Source organism: Schistocerca gregaria, chromosome 2 (assembly GCF_023897955.1).
Source record: "Schistocerca gregaria isolate iqSchGreg1 chromosome 2, iqSchGreg1.2, whole genome shotgun sequence".
Classification (NCBI taxonomy): domain Eukaryota; kingdom Metazoa; phylum Arthropoda; class Insecta; order Orthoptera; family Acrididae; genus Schistocerca; species Schistocerca gregaria.
In genome coordinates this window covers 37,155,443-37,171,855 of record NC_064921.1, presented here as the reverse complement: position 1 = coordinate 37,171,855, position 16,413 = coordinate 37,155,443, and the positions used below count along the sequence as shown (strand labels likewise).

General features: G+C 39.9%; 1 protein-coding gene across 1 annotated transcript in view; it reads left to right on the top strand.

The window, feature by feature from the left end:
* Positions 1-16,413, top strand: part of LOC126336273 (uncharacterized) — a 737,143-nt gene that overhangs the window by 535,987 nt on the left and 184,743 nt on the right. The window contains exons 5-7 of the mRNA XM_049999768.1: positions 1,147-1,484; positions 9,944-10,015; positions 15,811-16,034. Of these exons, the coding sequence (XP_049855725.1) occupies positions 1,147-1,484; positions 9,944-10,015; positions 15,811-16,034 (634 nt within the window). The remainder of the gene's footprint in view (positions 1-1,146; positions 1,485-9,943; positions 10,016-15,810; positions 16,035-16,413) is intronic.

The window sequence follows — 16,413 nt, the reverse complement described above, 5'->3', positions numbered from 1 at the left end:
CGAAACAGTGGAAACGCAGCTACTACACACTGACAGCAACAGCACAGCTAAGCGACCCGACCGACATAGCAGGAAACAAGGGAGACGACAAATGCAGTCTACGTCGCACAGTTGGCAACGTGTACCAATCGCCACGCCACGCCACGAAATCTCCCGACTGCTGCCGATAGTTTCCGATCCGGAACTAGGGGGCCCGCATGCCAAGTCATAGTTCCCATACAGTATCGATTGTCATTTTTATTTATTGTTCACAGTTGCTACTCGAGTTTACATATTGTCATTTTGTCATAGTGAATGGCACTGTGGATGCTAGAAAACGGAGTGCCAAGTGGGGAATCTTGCCGACGTGTTCTTCCGAGTTGAGTAGAGGGGTGGCAGCAGCGGGAGCAGCTAGAAACACTTTCGCCGTGTGTGGGGATAATGTCGTTGCATCAAAATTGTTTTCCCATATTAAGGAGGATCGTTTTGACATTAGTGATTCTCCGCGTTCGGGAAGACCTTCGGGATTTGACGAAGACAGTTTAAAGTTAAGTGCCTTAATCCGAAATGTTCGACATGCTGCCAAATGTTACGAACTGCTCCACGGTGACGCCTGTCTGCACTCTGCTAGACTGACGCGAGATGCGTCGGGAAGTCATTCCGCACCCACCTTATTCAGCTGATCTGGGCCCTCAGATTTTCACCTTTTCCGCTCTCTGTCGAACAACCTTCGAGGAACTTCCCTTCCGGCTGAAAACCCACTACGAAGACGACTCGTCGAGTCCGTCACCACAAAATCACCCGATTTCTATAATCGTGGAATCGAAAAGTTGGTCCAGCGTTGGCAGAGCGTTGTAAATAGTGATGCAGAATATATTGTCAATTTTCGACGACTAATTCTGTGTTGTGTTTATTAAACTTAAGGTAAAACGATACGAACGTATGTACCGACCTAATACATCGTTGGTGGCAACTTTAAACTTTCGCTTCTTCGTGAACTGTAATTTTGTTCTCGTATATTGTTTCTCTCTCTCTTTAGAGCCACAGCCAGGTGTCTCTATACTGTACAAGCTGTAAACAACATGCTGTTCGTTGTACATTATCCGTGCTACCATAAGAATTTGAGAGAGTCAGATAAGAGGAGCAGGTGGGTGGGCTGTGTGGCAGGTGGCCGAGCAGTTCCTGTACCACTGGAAGACGTTCCCCATCGTTCTGCCGCCGCCGGTGGCGAGCGCGGGCGAGCTGGGCGCCGCCGCCGCCGCCGCCGCCGCCGCCGCGGGCTCTGGGGGCGGCGAGCAGCCCCCGGCGCCGCCCCCGGCGCCGGCGCCGCCCCCGGCCGACGGGTCGGTGTCGCTGCCGCGGCGGCCGCACCGCGGCGCGCACCTCAACCTGCGCGACCTGTTCGTGGCGCCCGCCTTCGACGAGCTGGACGCCGTCGCCGTGGACGCGAGGGGCGAGCCGCGCCGCCTCAGCGGCAAGCAGCTCGAGGCCGTCCGCGAGCGCGGGTGAGTCTGCTCTACTGCACCGAAGCGCCACACGTCTACATTTTATTAATTTAAGTATTTACACTGAGGTAACAAAAGTCACCGAATTCCTCTTAATATAGTGCCGGATCTCCTTTTCTCGGCCTAGTGCCACGACTTGACGTAGCACCCACAGACTAGACGAGTCTTTGGAAGTCCCCTACCGAAATACTGAGCCGTGCTGCCTGGACATCCGCCATAATTGCTGAAGTGTTGCCTGTGCGGGACTTTTTGCGCCAACTGACATTCCGAATATATCCTATAAATGTTCGACAGACGCGTGTCCGGCGATCTGGGTGGCCGGATCCTTTGCTCCAATTTTCTTCCAACTAATAGTGTACAAATTGTGGTCCGGTGCCACGTTTGCGAACGTCGATTTCTCGAATGGCTGCGAGTGGTCTCCGAGTGACCGAACGTATAACCGTTTCCAGTGAATAATCGGGTCAGAGGGCCCAGTCAATTCCCTGTAAACACCGCCCACCGACAGCTTTCGCATTGCCTCTTTAACGACTTCGTTCTATGGCTTCGTGGGGTCTGCGCCGTACTCGAACACTACCGTCAGCTCTTATCGACTGACATTGCGCCTCGTCTGACCGGGTCACGGTTTCCTAGCCGTGTAGGCTCAAACGCGTACAGTCTCGACCCCCGGAGAGACGCTGCAGGCGATGTGCCGTTAGCAAAGGCACTCGCGCCGGTCGTCTGCTGCCGTAGCCCGTTGACGCTTCCCTAACGAATACGTTCCACCTTGGTTTCTGCGGTTATTTCACGCTCGTCTATTAGCACTCGGAGCTCTACGCAAACGACGCCGGTCTCGGTCGTTAAGTGAAGGCTGTCGGTCACTGCGTTGTCCGTGGTGAGAATCGATGCGCGAAACCTGGTGTTCTCGGCACACTCTTTGACACTCTGGGTCTCGTAATATTGAATTCCCTAAAGATTTCCGAAATCGAATGTCCCGTGAATCTAGCTAACTACCTTTCCGCGTTCAGTGTCTGTTAATTCCTGTTGTGCGGTCCTAATCACGTCGCAAACCTTTTCGCATCTTCGCCTCCTTAGCTGAGTGGTCGTCGAGGCAGAATGCCCTGTGCGGGGCCCAGGTTCGATTCCCAACTGGATAGGAGATTTTCTCCGCTCCTGCGTCTGGGTGTTTTATTTTCGTCATCACATCATCCTGAGCGACGAGCAAGTCGCAGCTAAAAAGACTTGCACCAGGCGACGTGATCTACCTAGAAACAGTAATCCTTTGAGGAACCAAAGACTGAATCTGTACCCACAAGTAAACGAGACGACAACCGGGAGCCTGTACAGGAGTTGGTACTGATAATCGCACAACAAAATAGCTCACCTTTGCAACTTTTGCACTGTCCTCGGCGGAACAGGCTCGGAAGAAGTGCGCTGCTCCAATCTCCCACTAGTACGACAAATTGAATGAGACATGGATCGGTGAGAAGGGCATCCGACAGACAACGAAAAGCATGCTCGCATCCTTGAGATATTGGAACGCATGATGACACTCTAAGGAACATCGGAGTAATTTAAAAAAGAATCTGCTGTCTTGCAAATGGCAGGCAACAATACTAATTGCAACTCAAGTTGTACTACGCGTTATTAATCTATGAAAAGTACACATTTCATTTTTCATCTAGGTATGCTAATGTTACTGAAATAAGTGGTTTGGTTATCTATAACAATATATATTTACCAGAAATACGTTACAAGATACATATGTCTCTATGAACGTCTTCCTTTTAGGAAATTCAAATCAGAGTAAAAAGATTACAAAAATCTATTTGTCTTGTGTACATTACTGTCAGTATCTTTACTACAAAATACAGATTCATTATCATGAAATATTGATACTGTTTTTCATATACATCACAGTGAGATAATTTATATTTTTACGTACTCTTGTGTGCATTCCCGCCGTTGTGGCCGAGCGGTTCTAGGCGCTTCAGTCTGGAACCGCGCGACCGCTACGGTCGCAGGTTCGAATCCTGCCTCGGGGCATGGATGTGTGTGATGTCCTTAGGTTAGTTAGGTTTAAGTAGTTCTAAGAGTAGGGGACTGATGACCTCAGATGTTAAGTCCCATAGTGTTCATAGCCATTTGAACCATTCTTGTGTGCCGAGAATAACAGTTCGTTTTATTACAGAAACGTTTCATATCAACTATAAATAAACGTTTCTCGTTCCCAGAGGACCAGTACAATGACCTAAATTCAAAATCTCCGTTTGAAAAATGAAGATCTTTTTTTCCTTGTTACACGTGAGGCCACCATCCGAAAGCACCTGGAAGAGACACTCCGTAATGCTATCACACTTACCAAATAATCCAGATGTCGTTCCACATCTTCTCGTGTAGGGAAGTTCTGCACCAAAACAGAGAACTGCCGTAACACAATTCTCAGTTAATACTTTTGTCGATAAGCACTTAGAAGTTAACCCACACGTGAGTCGTTAGGTCACTGAGGATAGACTTCGGCTCCGGTCTCGCCTCGGGCAATCGTAACGATTGTTCTAGAATGCCTCGACCGTACTACAGATGAGATCACACTGAGAACTTGTTTTTGCTATTTTTCATTCTTCTTTCTCTGCCACCCATTTTGCTGTAACAGATTGAGGGATATCGTAGTGTGCTATCTGTACAGTGCATAGTGTTGAGAGACAAATTCGTTAACATCAGCTGTTTGTTAGTGTCAAATTCCAACTGTAAATTAAATGAGATACAAGAATTTTTCTTAACAGTGACGAATTTCTCTTTGAATGGAAATTGTGTGATCACTGTATTAAGAAATTTTTCTTAACATTTTAGAAGCAAAACTGAGACGATGAACAGTTATTGTCACTTCATTGTCTTTGTTTTGGGTTTCTAATAAGTAGTCGATCAAAATGGTATCGGATTATTTCATTGTAAAAATATTTCGATATTTGGCTGAGGTTTGACTGCCATCACTCAGCTTATAGATATACCAGCTTTCCCCCACAGTTAACAAGAGCGACAAAAAAACTTTCGTGCCATTTTCTATTTTGTCTTATCATAATTTTGCTCTAATATTTACTGTGAACTGTGTAATTTTGTTACACATTCAAGTCGTGTTCATTGTTAACAGCTGTAAAATCTGTATTATTATGTATTCGTTTATGTTCCACAGAACTATCTTCTTTCCCCAAACTTAACATGTGACTGTGAATTTCTCACACAAATTAGCTTGGTCATAGTTCATTTCTTCTTATTAGTTTCATTGTACACTTTTTCTACATCTTATTCCTGTTTTAAAATATTTCATCCATTATTAGCACTGACTTTGAAATAATTTAAAACACAGAATTTAAGAATTTATTGAAAACAATTTAATGTTATGAGCATAAAGGAAAATGTGGTCATGTGGCTAAACATGTGTATACTATATGTTCAATAAACTTTGCACCTTTTTGAGAGTGAAGGAACCAGTAAAGGTCTGAGGGCTTCACAGTCTATAAGCTACGTGAAAATTGTGTGCTTATGCTCCCAACAACACCTACAAAAGTGCCAAGTTATACTGTGCGTGTAATACTGTATGCAGAACTAGGTATGACTGAATAAAGCTTGAATGATGAATGTACAGCAAGCAGCATTGAACAAGTCATTGTACACGGTGTTCCAAAAGATTCATCAGATTTCACAAGACTACGTCTTCTACAAGAACGAAGGTAGAAACTTGGGATATATGTAATGTACACTTGTGAGTGAAAAGTTTTCTATTTTGAAAGAACCGTGTTATTTTACAACCACTGGACATCCAGACAACAGCCAAACTCACCCCACAGACTGGGAGCACGTCTGGCTGTACCGCAGTGTCACAATTCACCCAAGTTTTGGAGTGAGAGGCACATAAATAAAGTCTTGCCCAATTTAAAAAAAAAAATGTTAGGCCGAGCAACCATTGAGACTAATGGTGAAGTGCAAGATTTGGGTACCGTTAATGACCATTCGACCATAAAGAAAGTCCCACAATAGGAAAGAGTCTTATGCAGGTATTGGTGCGGTAGTGCACCACCCTGTTGAAACACAACACTTCTGACACGTTCTCACAACATCGATCGTTAGCATACCCAGATTCACTTTTTGAGGTAAATGAAATGCAGCCTCATCACTCGACACTAAAAGTGAAAAGAAAATGTTATCCTTCATCTTCACACCTGCAAAGAATCCAAAAAACTCTTACATAGTTTTGTTTATCACCACAATGTAGGACTTTTAACCATTAAATCTGTACGATATGCAACAGGAACATAACCGCAAAACAAAGTCAAACAGACACACGAGAAATGGCAAACTCCCATCTGCCATGATGAGCAGATTTCCTCAGGCTACGTTTGAAACTCTCTCGAATGCGCTTTCTATGGAGGCGACTGATGGATTTTCACTTAGAGAAACAGCGAGTGTCTCAGACCTGTCGGTGCCATCTCAGAATGCTTTGAGCTGCAGAAGGTGCAGTACCACATTCTCTGTTGCTCGTAGCTCGCTTCATTTGTACGACACGTGCAGTGTAACTCGGCTTTGGCAGTGAAGGATGCTCGAAGTGACCGTAAGTGATTCTGCTTGTTCTGTTCCACTGCTTCCAGTATCCCCCACACAGAATGCAAGTCAGACTGCATATGAAATAACTGAGCTGCATTTATAGGTACAGAAAATACAAAATGGCTTTTTTGTGCTATTGCTACTTCACCTCAGGACACATCGAATAAAAAATGAGTGAGAGAGCTAGCTTCGCCACAGACACCCCTCCTGCTTACCACAATTACTGGCAGCTTACAACTGATGCCAAAGTTTTCATGCACAAGTTCAAATTTCTATCTTTATTTGTGTAAAACTTTAAACCTTCCAAAATAGAATGAATCTTTCATAAACACCATTTATGTTTCGCATATTACCTCTCTCAAAAACTGTACGTGTGTTGTTATATATATTTTTTATACTTCTCACACCATCTTTTGTCAAATATATATGTGGTACATATCTGCATTGTCATCTTCCCATAAGACCTCTAAAGAACTGCTAAATGTCAATGCTATCAGTTATCTACGTGATACTGTCAGTAGAGACAGAAGATGAGCTCAGTTTGGGGGAAGGATGGGGAGGGAATTTGGGTGTGTCCTTCGCAAAGGAACTGTCCTGGCATTTTATTTAAGTGATTTAGAGCAACAATGGAAAACCTAAATTGGAATGCTTGTATGGGATTTGAGAGTCCAGTGTACTGACAGCTACACCATCTCCCTTGCTCGTAGTGTCAGTGCTATGATCCCAGAAATGTTGATGTGTGAAGTCACTCTTTAGATCACAGAGTATTGAAACTGCTCAACTACACCATATCCTAATTATCAGCCAGGAACAGTGTAACAAAATTTGTGTACGGATGTTTCCTCAGTACACAAACTAACTCCACTGTTCCTCCTACAGCTGTGAATCGGTGCATGCTACCGTAAATTGGTGTTCGGAGACCATCTGCAGCCTGTTGTGGAGTTCCTATAGCTTGTATGGAAATTATTGGGAAAAAGGATTTGGAAATGATAAGGGAAACATTATTTAAACAGCTAAATGAATTTTTTAAAAATTATTCTGGAAAATGTTATTGGATGGGGTTTCAGCTATCTGAGCAGTCACTGTAGCAAATGAAGAAAAGGGTGAATATTAAGATCTCATTATGAATATGTAGTTATAAAAATTTTAAAAAATGATGTTCTTATGTCCCTTCTTGAAATAATTTTTTATACTTCTTCAGTGCTGTGGTGACACACTGATGTTTCCCTCCATTATTGCGGCTGTCTTTGTGGGTCCTCACAACTGTCCTAAATTGTTACGATGGATTTTTGTGAACTCGTAAATAAATAGTCAGATACGTTTTAAAACTGTCCTGAATGTTATTCACACACAATCTTTACGTAATACATTCACAAGGATAATAATACTCGGTGGCGAACATTTTCTTTTTCGCACGTGTCTACTCTCTTTCAGATCTCGACAGATAGGCAGCTACTAATTAATTAGTGTGTGCTGGATTGATCATTAATAATCGTCTCTGGCTTCTCTATCGCTTATCGTTGTCATAGATGTTATCACTGTATAGCAGCCAGAGAGTGCATTTTTTAATCACTATTTGTGTGGACAAACAAATTCTTCTTGGTTCCTTTACACAAACATGTTATTACAGGTCTATGACTTTTATATCTGAAAGTTAAAGTTTAAATTGTGTTGTTCTTATTTCCATTGTGACATGGGGCTCTGTAGCTGTCAGAAATTATGGAAGTAAGAATACAAACCAAGTGCTCTGAAATGATTTATTGGTTGCTTCGTGGGGTTTCAGTTGTCATACTAATCACCAATTGGTGGTGTGGTAGGTATGGTACATATATATTATTAATGACAGTATAAATGGGGTTAAATAATTGTAGACAGAGTAGTGGGTGCCTGTATACCCTAGTGCCTCCTAAATTTGGCAGACTTCAAAGATCACTAATTGAGCAGTCTCATATTACAGACAAAAACATGTAAAAGTTATAATAAACAGAAGTTATCATATGCAGGATATGTGAAGAAATTATAGTTTTTATAAACAAAAATGATCACACATAGTAACTGGTGGATATTAAAGAAACAGACAAGGAGAGACAGTTTGTTTACATGAGTACTTATACATGAACTTATTGGTGATACTATTGCAATTTTTATGCTTTTCACGAATATAAATTTTATTTCAAATTACAGCAGATATTAATTTATTTTGATGTAATAATTAAAATCATGGTAGTAGCGCAAAATATATTTCTGCCTGATATTTCATCCTTATAGTTAAAATTACTGTTTAAATACCTTTAAAAATTTTTAGGTGTGAAATAAAGACCTACTGGTGATTGCATCGATGTGCTGAAAAATGTTTGGTTAAAGGATGAAGAAGAATTTTGTTTTCACCAAAGCAGGCATATTTCATTCCCATAATTATTACCACAAATGTATTTACTACAGAGCTCAAAAACTAATGGATGATTTATATGGTTGTTATAACAGGACAATGCATGTCTAGACTTGTTAATAAGTGGTTTGGAGAATTTTAAATGGTGGTCTTGGATTGTATTCTCCCAATATGAAACCAGGTGATCATTTGTAGTGCTAAATTTATTGATCTCTGTTGTTTCTCAAAATATTCCCCATGAACACATTTGGTAATTGTAAACAGCTGTGGGAAAGGATGTTGTTCAATAATTCTCCACCAGTCTTATGTTTGTCTATTAAGTTAATGCAACAGATAGCAGTATTGTTCATTGTCATTTGTGTGCTCTATATTGTTCTGAAATTGATTCTGGTAATAATTATCATAATCGAAATATCTCCTGCCTGTAAGTTGCTCCGGCAGTGTCTGATGGATTTGTAGCAGGAGTTAAATATCAAAAGTTGGTGGGAAGAAGAGAGCAAAAGTTAGAAAAGAAATATTTAAAATTTTGATGGTTTTTAATAGACAGCATATTTTCTCTTATGAGTACTACCAAATTTTGTGTTCTGTTTATATTCAAAGAGCTATTTGAGTTTATAACTATGTATGAGAAGTTTTCGGGATGGAGTCACTGGTGCCTAGGGTTCTGTAATGGTCAGTACCATAATGCAGTCTAATACAGTTTGTCAATCAGAATTACAAAAATGTGATGTTCAAATAGTGAATTAGTATTTAGTCCTTGTGTGTGAGCTGAGCATGTAACCAGTGTGAATTTATACAGCTTCCTCCCTTGACTATGCTATGCATATGTCATTCTGTGCAAAGTCTTTGGACTTCCTTGACTGTGTAGCAGTAAGTCATTCCACTCCATTACTTACAATTCAGTGTTTTCATACCATGTATCCTTTATTGTAAATTTATGTTTCACATATGGTTTAGCATTCTGAAAAGATTTTCACTCTGCAGTGGCTTTCTATTAGAGAAGTAGTTGATCTAGTTGGGGTAGCTGCTTTGGTTATAGACCAAGAACGAATATTTTAGGATGGTATGCATGGAAAATTCTCCATTCCCGTTCCCTACACTTACCTGATTAGTTTACAGTTAAAAAAAGTCTATTGTTGTAGTTATAAATTAAAATGTACTGTAGTGAAACGTGTATAAGTGCATGCACACTTGTGTGTGTGTGTGTGTGTGTGTGTGTGTGTGTGTGTGTGTGTGTGTGTGTATGTGTTTACAGTTTCAGCATGGTGTGCAACACATCAAACTTGATAGCCTCCATAATGTCACAGCAATTAGTATAAGTAGTAACTGTTCATGCATTTCTTTATCAAAGCATTAAGTTCCTTGTGAAAGGTTGATATCCATATGCAGCCCTGTATTAGAACATCTCATGATGCTAGTTAATTAGTTGTTTCTTCTGTGTTCTTATACATCTTTCATTTTTTCTCCCTTTTCCCGTTCTTCCAAACCAACAAAGCTTGCACAAGGATAAATATGGAAAGCCGAAGAAACTCAACACACTTCAGTTGGAAAGTATTCGCCGACGGGGGTATGTTGCTTGTTTGCTTTGCAGTAACTGTTTGGGTGATGGACAAGTAACTGTTGTGTTGTAACTGATCAGCAGATGTTGTTAATAAAGTTCACTTTTTATAATTTCCTTTCTTAAATCAATAATCGGTTGTGGTAAGTGCATGATAAGACTTTAATCTCCTCCTCATTTCAAACCTATCTCAGACAACTCAAAATGTATTACTACTAGTACTACTACCTTCTGTGTATTAGCTTGTCACATTATTATTTTTATTGTTATTATAATATACATTCTCCATGTAGGTCTTCACAGTAAATTTCCTTAATTTTTTTACGTTGTTATTATTGATATAATAATGATATCCAGTCTCAGACATTAATGCTGCAAGCTTGCTCTTTCTCTCTTTTGGTAAATAAATTATTCAGAATTATGATAAACTAAATGTGGACAGAACTTTGATTACCACATTGTGTCAAGTTGCCGGACATACAGGAAAACACATCATAGATGAGACAGGGCAGTCACACAACATGGAAAGGCAGCAGTGACTCAGCAGCAAAGAAGAACACTGAAATAATGGATGAAATGATAGCAACAGACAAAATTTGCAATCTAGTCAGGTGGAAAAAATACTGTTTGATATGTCAGAGATCTGAGAATGAAAAGAATACATTGTCATATGCACAGAGATCATGAAAAGGAAATGGGAAAAACTGATGGAAAAAGAAAAAAAGAAAAAAAGATATAACTTGTAGCTGGAATGGAAGAGAGATTTGTAAAGTTAAGCAATAAAATAATTAAAGAACTGAACGAGTTTAAGAAATTGTTTTGGGAGAGCATGTAAAGGACAGAGCTGGCTTATCAGTTAGCAGACACAAAAAGAGGGGGAAATCAAAAAAGAATATAAAACAGTGTACTGCAGTCAAGAATTTGAATCATATGGTAGTGAAACAGGGTCCAGAGTGCCCAGTATTGTGCTACAGGTGCACTTTGGTAACATACAATATCCATCACACATTTGTTTCCATTAATTTTATTGCTGTGGCAACATTAAAGCCGAAGAGAGGTTGTGTTACAATTGTTTCACAGTTATCACTGTTTCACAGGTGGCTCTGCTCTTGCTGAAGTAAGCCTTACCCAAGATGGGTTTGGAGTAAGTTGTAGTAGGAGGGTGCATAATGGGCAGTCTCAGGGGTACAAAGCATATGGGCAGAAAGTGTGTAGAACACTGACAGGGCAAATCAGTTTCATATGCTTTCTCTTCCACTTGTGTAATATTGCCTTCAAGTTCACTTCTCTTGTGGAACCCTCCTACGTATTACTTCCACGTTTCAACTTTCCCTTCTCTGCACAGTACTGGCTCACAGCCAGAGCTCTCGATATTCGTATAGCTTTTCTCCAAACTCTCCTCTAGTTTTTCCACAGGCCTCATCATCCTTCTCCCAGTCATGCACACGGTTCTATAACTTTAGAATTCTCATCTAACTGATCCTCCTGAGCCATTTTGTACTTTCTGTCACTCTCGCATTTTATAACTCTGTAGTCCCTTTTGTCCACTTCTTTCTGCCAATTAAATTCAATTCTTTATGTGTTATCCGAGAATTTCTGTCATGCCTCGTATTTTGCCTAATTGTCTCTCTGCCATATTCCCTGTGTCATCTCTTGAATCTATTTTTTTCCCTATTATATTTGTTTACACCATTTCAGTCAGAGATTACCTGTTGCTCTTTTTGAAACTGTTAACAAACCCTGCCTCTTTTAATTCATTTATTGCCATCTCCTTAGCTTCCTATCTACCTTTCTGCAGCTTCTTCAGTTTTAGTCTCACATTTCCTAATCTAATTCCCTAAGCATTGCTCAATTTAAATTGACATTTGTCAATGTTCATCTTATAATTTCTTTTTGAGACACTGTCTGTTCTGTTCAACTTCTCATATGGTCAGAGTCCACATCTGTCCTTGGAAATGTTTTGAAGTTTAAAATAGAGTTATAAAACCTGTCTTACCATTATATAATAAATCTGAAACCTTTCAATGCACTTGGGTCTCTTCCATAATTGTTAGATCACATTTTTTAAAGGATTCCATTTTATGATGTTTGTTTCATTTTTTACTGAAATGGCTGTGTGGAACAGTTTATTTTGTCTGACAATCCTTAACCTAATTGATGAAAACAGTGAACAGTGCACCAGTGTATGACACTGCAGTTTTGGTTGTGTAGTTTTAAGTTTGAGGGGCACAGCAGGTCGATGAAGGTAGCCAGACTAGGTTTACACAAGATGAATGGAATCAAACAGTAGTAGCTTATGGGTACAGGGAAGGGCTCTCAGCTACTGGTGGAAACCAAACACAAGGTGCTTAGCTTTATAGTACGACATTTAACTTGTTGGTGTGTCTCTGATTATCATACCAGTGAATTTGAGGGCAGGCCATCTTAATATTTTATATGAGAATAGAAGCTGTGTGTAGGTCAGCACATAAAATAATTAGGTGGAGAATGTGTTGTATCAGTACCACAGACTGCTGATCTTAGAAAGCCAGATACAAGGTCCTTAAAGCTAGACTCAGGGAAATAATAGTGAGAACAGGTAGTTACAGAATAGTAAGACATGACTGTGTAGTTTTGAAAGGCTTGAGGTAATTATTTAAAAATTCTAAAATAGTTGAGAAATATGATTACAACTGAGATCTAAAAAATGAAAGTGAAAAAGTGAGGAAAAACAACTTAAAAAAAGATATTAGCACAATAAAATATGAAATGAAGTGAACTATAAGGCAATAGAGTTACTAGACTTGGAACAGGAGGAAGAAAGGCGAGGGTAAGAAAATTCAAAAAGAATGTGGGATGGGAAAACAACACTAGTGGACAATTAAATAAGCCAAATAACTACTACTGACTGTTATTTTGAAGTTATGCTACATGATTGATTACAAAGGAAATGTGTAATCAGCTATGGATGATATGGACCTTAAGCTGTTCAACACAGAAGTTGTCAGATTACAAATTTGAGAGAAATAGGAGGGCTCAAGATAGTTTTCTTTTTTCTGTTTTACTGTCGAAACCAAATTCTTAGTCGAGAAACCCCATGTTCTCAGTTGTGCGGCCACTGGAATCTTAAGGTCATTCAAAAGTGAAGGCTTATATTTGTTTAAAAAAGTGATGACTGTGTGATCAAAATATTTAAAAAAAAATTTTGTATAGGTGTTTGCGTTCCAGTGTGTGCACAGTCATGTACACACAGTGGGGCATCAAGATGTGGACTGTGTATAATGAAACATTTATCTTTGTGCCATAAAAGTTGTAGATCGTCTGACCATTTCTTAACATTAACATGGATTTAGCTAAAGAGATAATGTTGTTGTTTTGCTATAGTTTGTGAACTGAGTTTGTGCTTTGTACTTTTAATTATCTCTGTGTAAGTTGCTTCCTTTCTTGTTTGAGATTGGAGTGATACCATCTGGCGATATAGCTGTTTCCATTACTTTAATTTCAAATTATCTGCCAAGTGATGTAAGGGTAACTTAGGTAAACACATAATGTATGTTCTGAGAAAATGCAAGGCACTTACTAGAAGATAATATTGTTAAGTCATGGTACTCCTTAAAAAACTTTGTTTTGAGTAATGTCATACACATGGAATTAGGTTCAAGTTATGTTAGGACTGTAGTGAGATTCTAGAATATATTTTATTATAAATATGAAAAAAATTAGGAGAGTTTAAGCAGAAAGGAACCTGTAAACTATTATTGTCGGGACGGTGAGTCTTACATTGCCTTTCTGACAGCAGTCGCATTAGGAATGGGATGTAGTAGACTGTGTCAAATTTTACCTGTCACATAAAAATAAATGAGCACAAAATTTTTACACTATGGAGAACACTTACGCATCATACGCAATCTATATATGAAAAGGATAGATAGCTACTCACCACATAGAGGAGGTGTTGAGCTGTAGACAGACACAGCGCTATGCTTTTCACTTTTGGACAAAATAGTGCTGCTGCATAAGCAGAAAACACACGCACACACACACACACTTGACTCACATAGCTTAGTGTTTGTGGCTGCTCAGACCCGACTGGCACAAAAAAAAAAAAAAAAAAATGGTTCAAATGGCTCTGAGCACTATGGGACTTAACTTTTGAAGTCATCAGTCCCCTAGAACTTAGAACTGCTTAATCCTAAATAACCTAGGGACATTACACACATCCATGCCCGAGGCAGGATTTGAAACTGCGACCGTAGCGGTCGCTCGGTTCCAGACTGTAGCGCCTAGAACTGCTCGGCCACCCCGGCCGGCCCAACTGGCACATTCAGACCTGAGCAACCATAGATGGTGTCTATGCGGGTTGTGCTTATTTGATTTGTGTGTGTGTGTGTGTGTGTGTGTGTGCGGGTGTGTGTGCACGCGCGTTTGTTTCCTACTATTGAAGAAGCACTTTTTTGTCTCAAAGATGAAAGTGTAACATTGTGTCTGTCTGCGACTCGACATTTCCCCTATGTATGCCCTTTTTATATTTGAAAATATTATGTATGTGGAAAGAGAAAAAATTTACTTATCATGTGGCAGCTCCTTCCTCTGGCAGAAGAGTCATAGGGGGAGGAAGAGAAGTGGAGAAAAGGGATGCGAGGTTTAGAAAATAGGGAGAGTTTGAGAAAGTGACACGGGACCCTCGATCAGGGGAGACTTACTAGCCAGGATAAGTAGAAAAGACTGACTGTTGAGGAAAATTCTTCCCACAGGCATTAATTTCTCAGAACTGTGCAGTCGATACATGGCATTAACAACGTGTCCTCGGTTCTTGCCATTCGTCGGGACATAATGTATGTTAATTTCTTTGGTCTCAGTGACTATTCCTGTCTTCACTCCCTTTTAGCTTTCTTATGTCTTTCATTTTCTGACTCATTTGTTTTTCCCCGTCGCCGTCCCATCTCTATCACGTACAGTGCACATAGCTTTCTGCTCTTATTACTTTGTGCTTGATATTTTGGAAGTAATCTGTGCCCTGTATATTATCTTATCTTCCACCTTTAAGCTCTCCGACAATTGGGCTTCCCTTCTGATCCTGTCGGGTAAGACTCCCCTGACCCTCCGTTCCGGGTGACTTTTCCGAACTATGTTCCTTTTCCTAAACCTCGCCAGTGCTTATCCTTCATTCCTTTTCTATCCCATTCAACCCTTTTGCCAGAAGAAGGAGCCACTAGGTCCGAAGCTGGCAAAATTTTCTTAATCTTTATATGCTTGTGTTCACATCTACCACTTGATGAGTATATTTTTTATATATCTGGTTACATTATATTTTTGAAAATTGAAAACTGATTGTTTCATTGGCATATCTTGTTCATGTTGTTGTTGTTGTTGTTGTACCATCCTGGAGTTTGTAGTGTATATATCATGTATAATTTTAAAATTTAACATACAAAAGATACGAGCATTTAATTCAAAACATATTGTTTAAGGTTACACAGACTAGAGTTGTTTTTCTTCAAGCAAGTGTTCCACCGAAGTGTAGACCAAAACATATTGTTTGGAGATAATTGTAGTTTGTCATCTCTAAATTTGTATTTAGTATTATTAATGCCTTTGTTGCCAGTAAAGTTAGTAACAGTCACATTAACTGTAGTAGTATTAGTTTATATGTACACTAGTGGGTGTACAAGTTGAAAAATGGCCTACGTTCATGTGGTGTCTGATTTATTAGCTTTGAACATGAAAATTCAGTCTTCTGAAGTGTTACATAATCCTCACAATTTTAAATTGTATTGTGTGAATCAAACTGTAGGTACATAATTGTATTTTGTGCTATCCTACAGGGAATTTGAAGTGGACAGCATAAATTTCCCCGGACAGGTACACCAGTGGCGGCTGAGCCAGCTGCTACAGAAGGGCACGGAACGCACTCAGGAGGACCTGCTCGCCGACCTCGCGCTCTCCCTGCGCTTCCTCGTCATCACGGCCCGTGGTCGCCTCACCTCTCACTTTCTCTCACTCGCCAATGCTCTGCACGCCTTGCTCGATGGCTTGCTGAAGCTCCTCGGTTAGTCTCTTTGTTAAATCTATAAAAATTCTGTTTATTTTAGTAGGACTTGCCTTGAGAAAATATATTATCTTAACCGTTGCTAAGTGACAGAAGTGGAGTGGCAATTATGTAACTACAGAAGTTTCACTCTTCCTCTTTCCTTTTTAAATATCTTTCATTGAAATTTAGTATGTTCATTTATATTCCACTTGGCTGAATTATCATAAGTCTTTATTAGTAACATTCAAACAGTAAAAGTTCACAGGTGTAGTATACACGAAGTAATAACATCGATTTTTTTGTCATGAATGCAGGATTAGTCTTCCATTTTTGAATCGTGACTAGTATAGCTAATATAGGTATGCAGGAGCAAATACTGAATTTAGAGCCTTTGAAA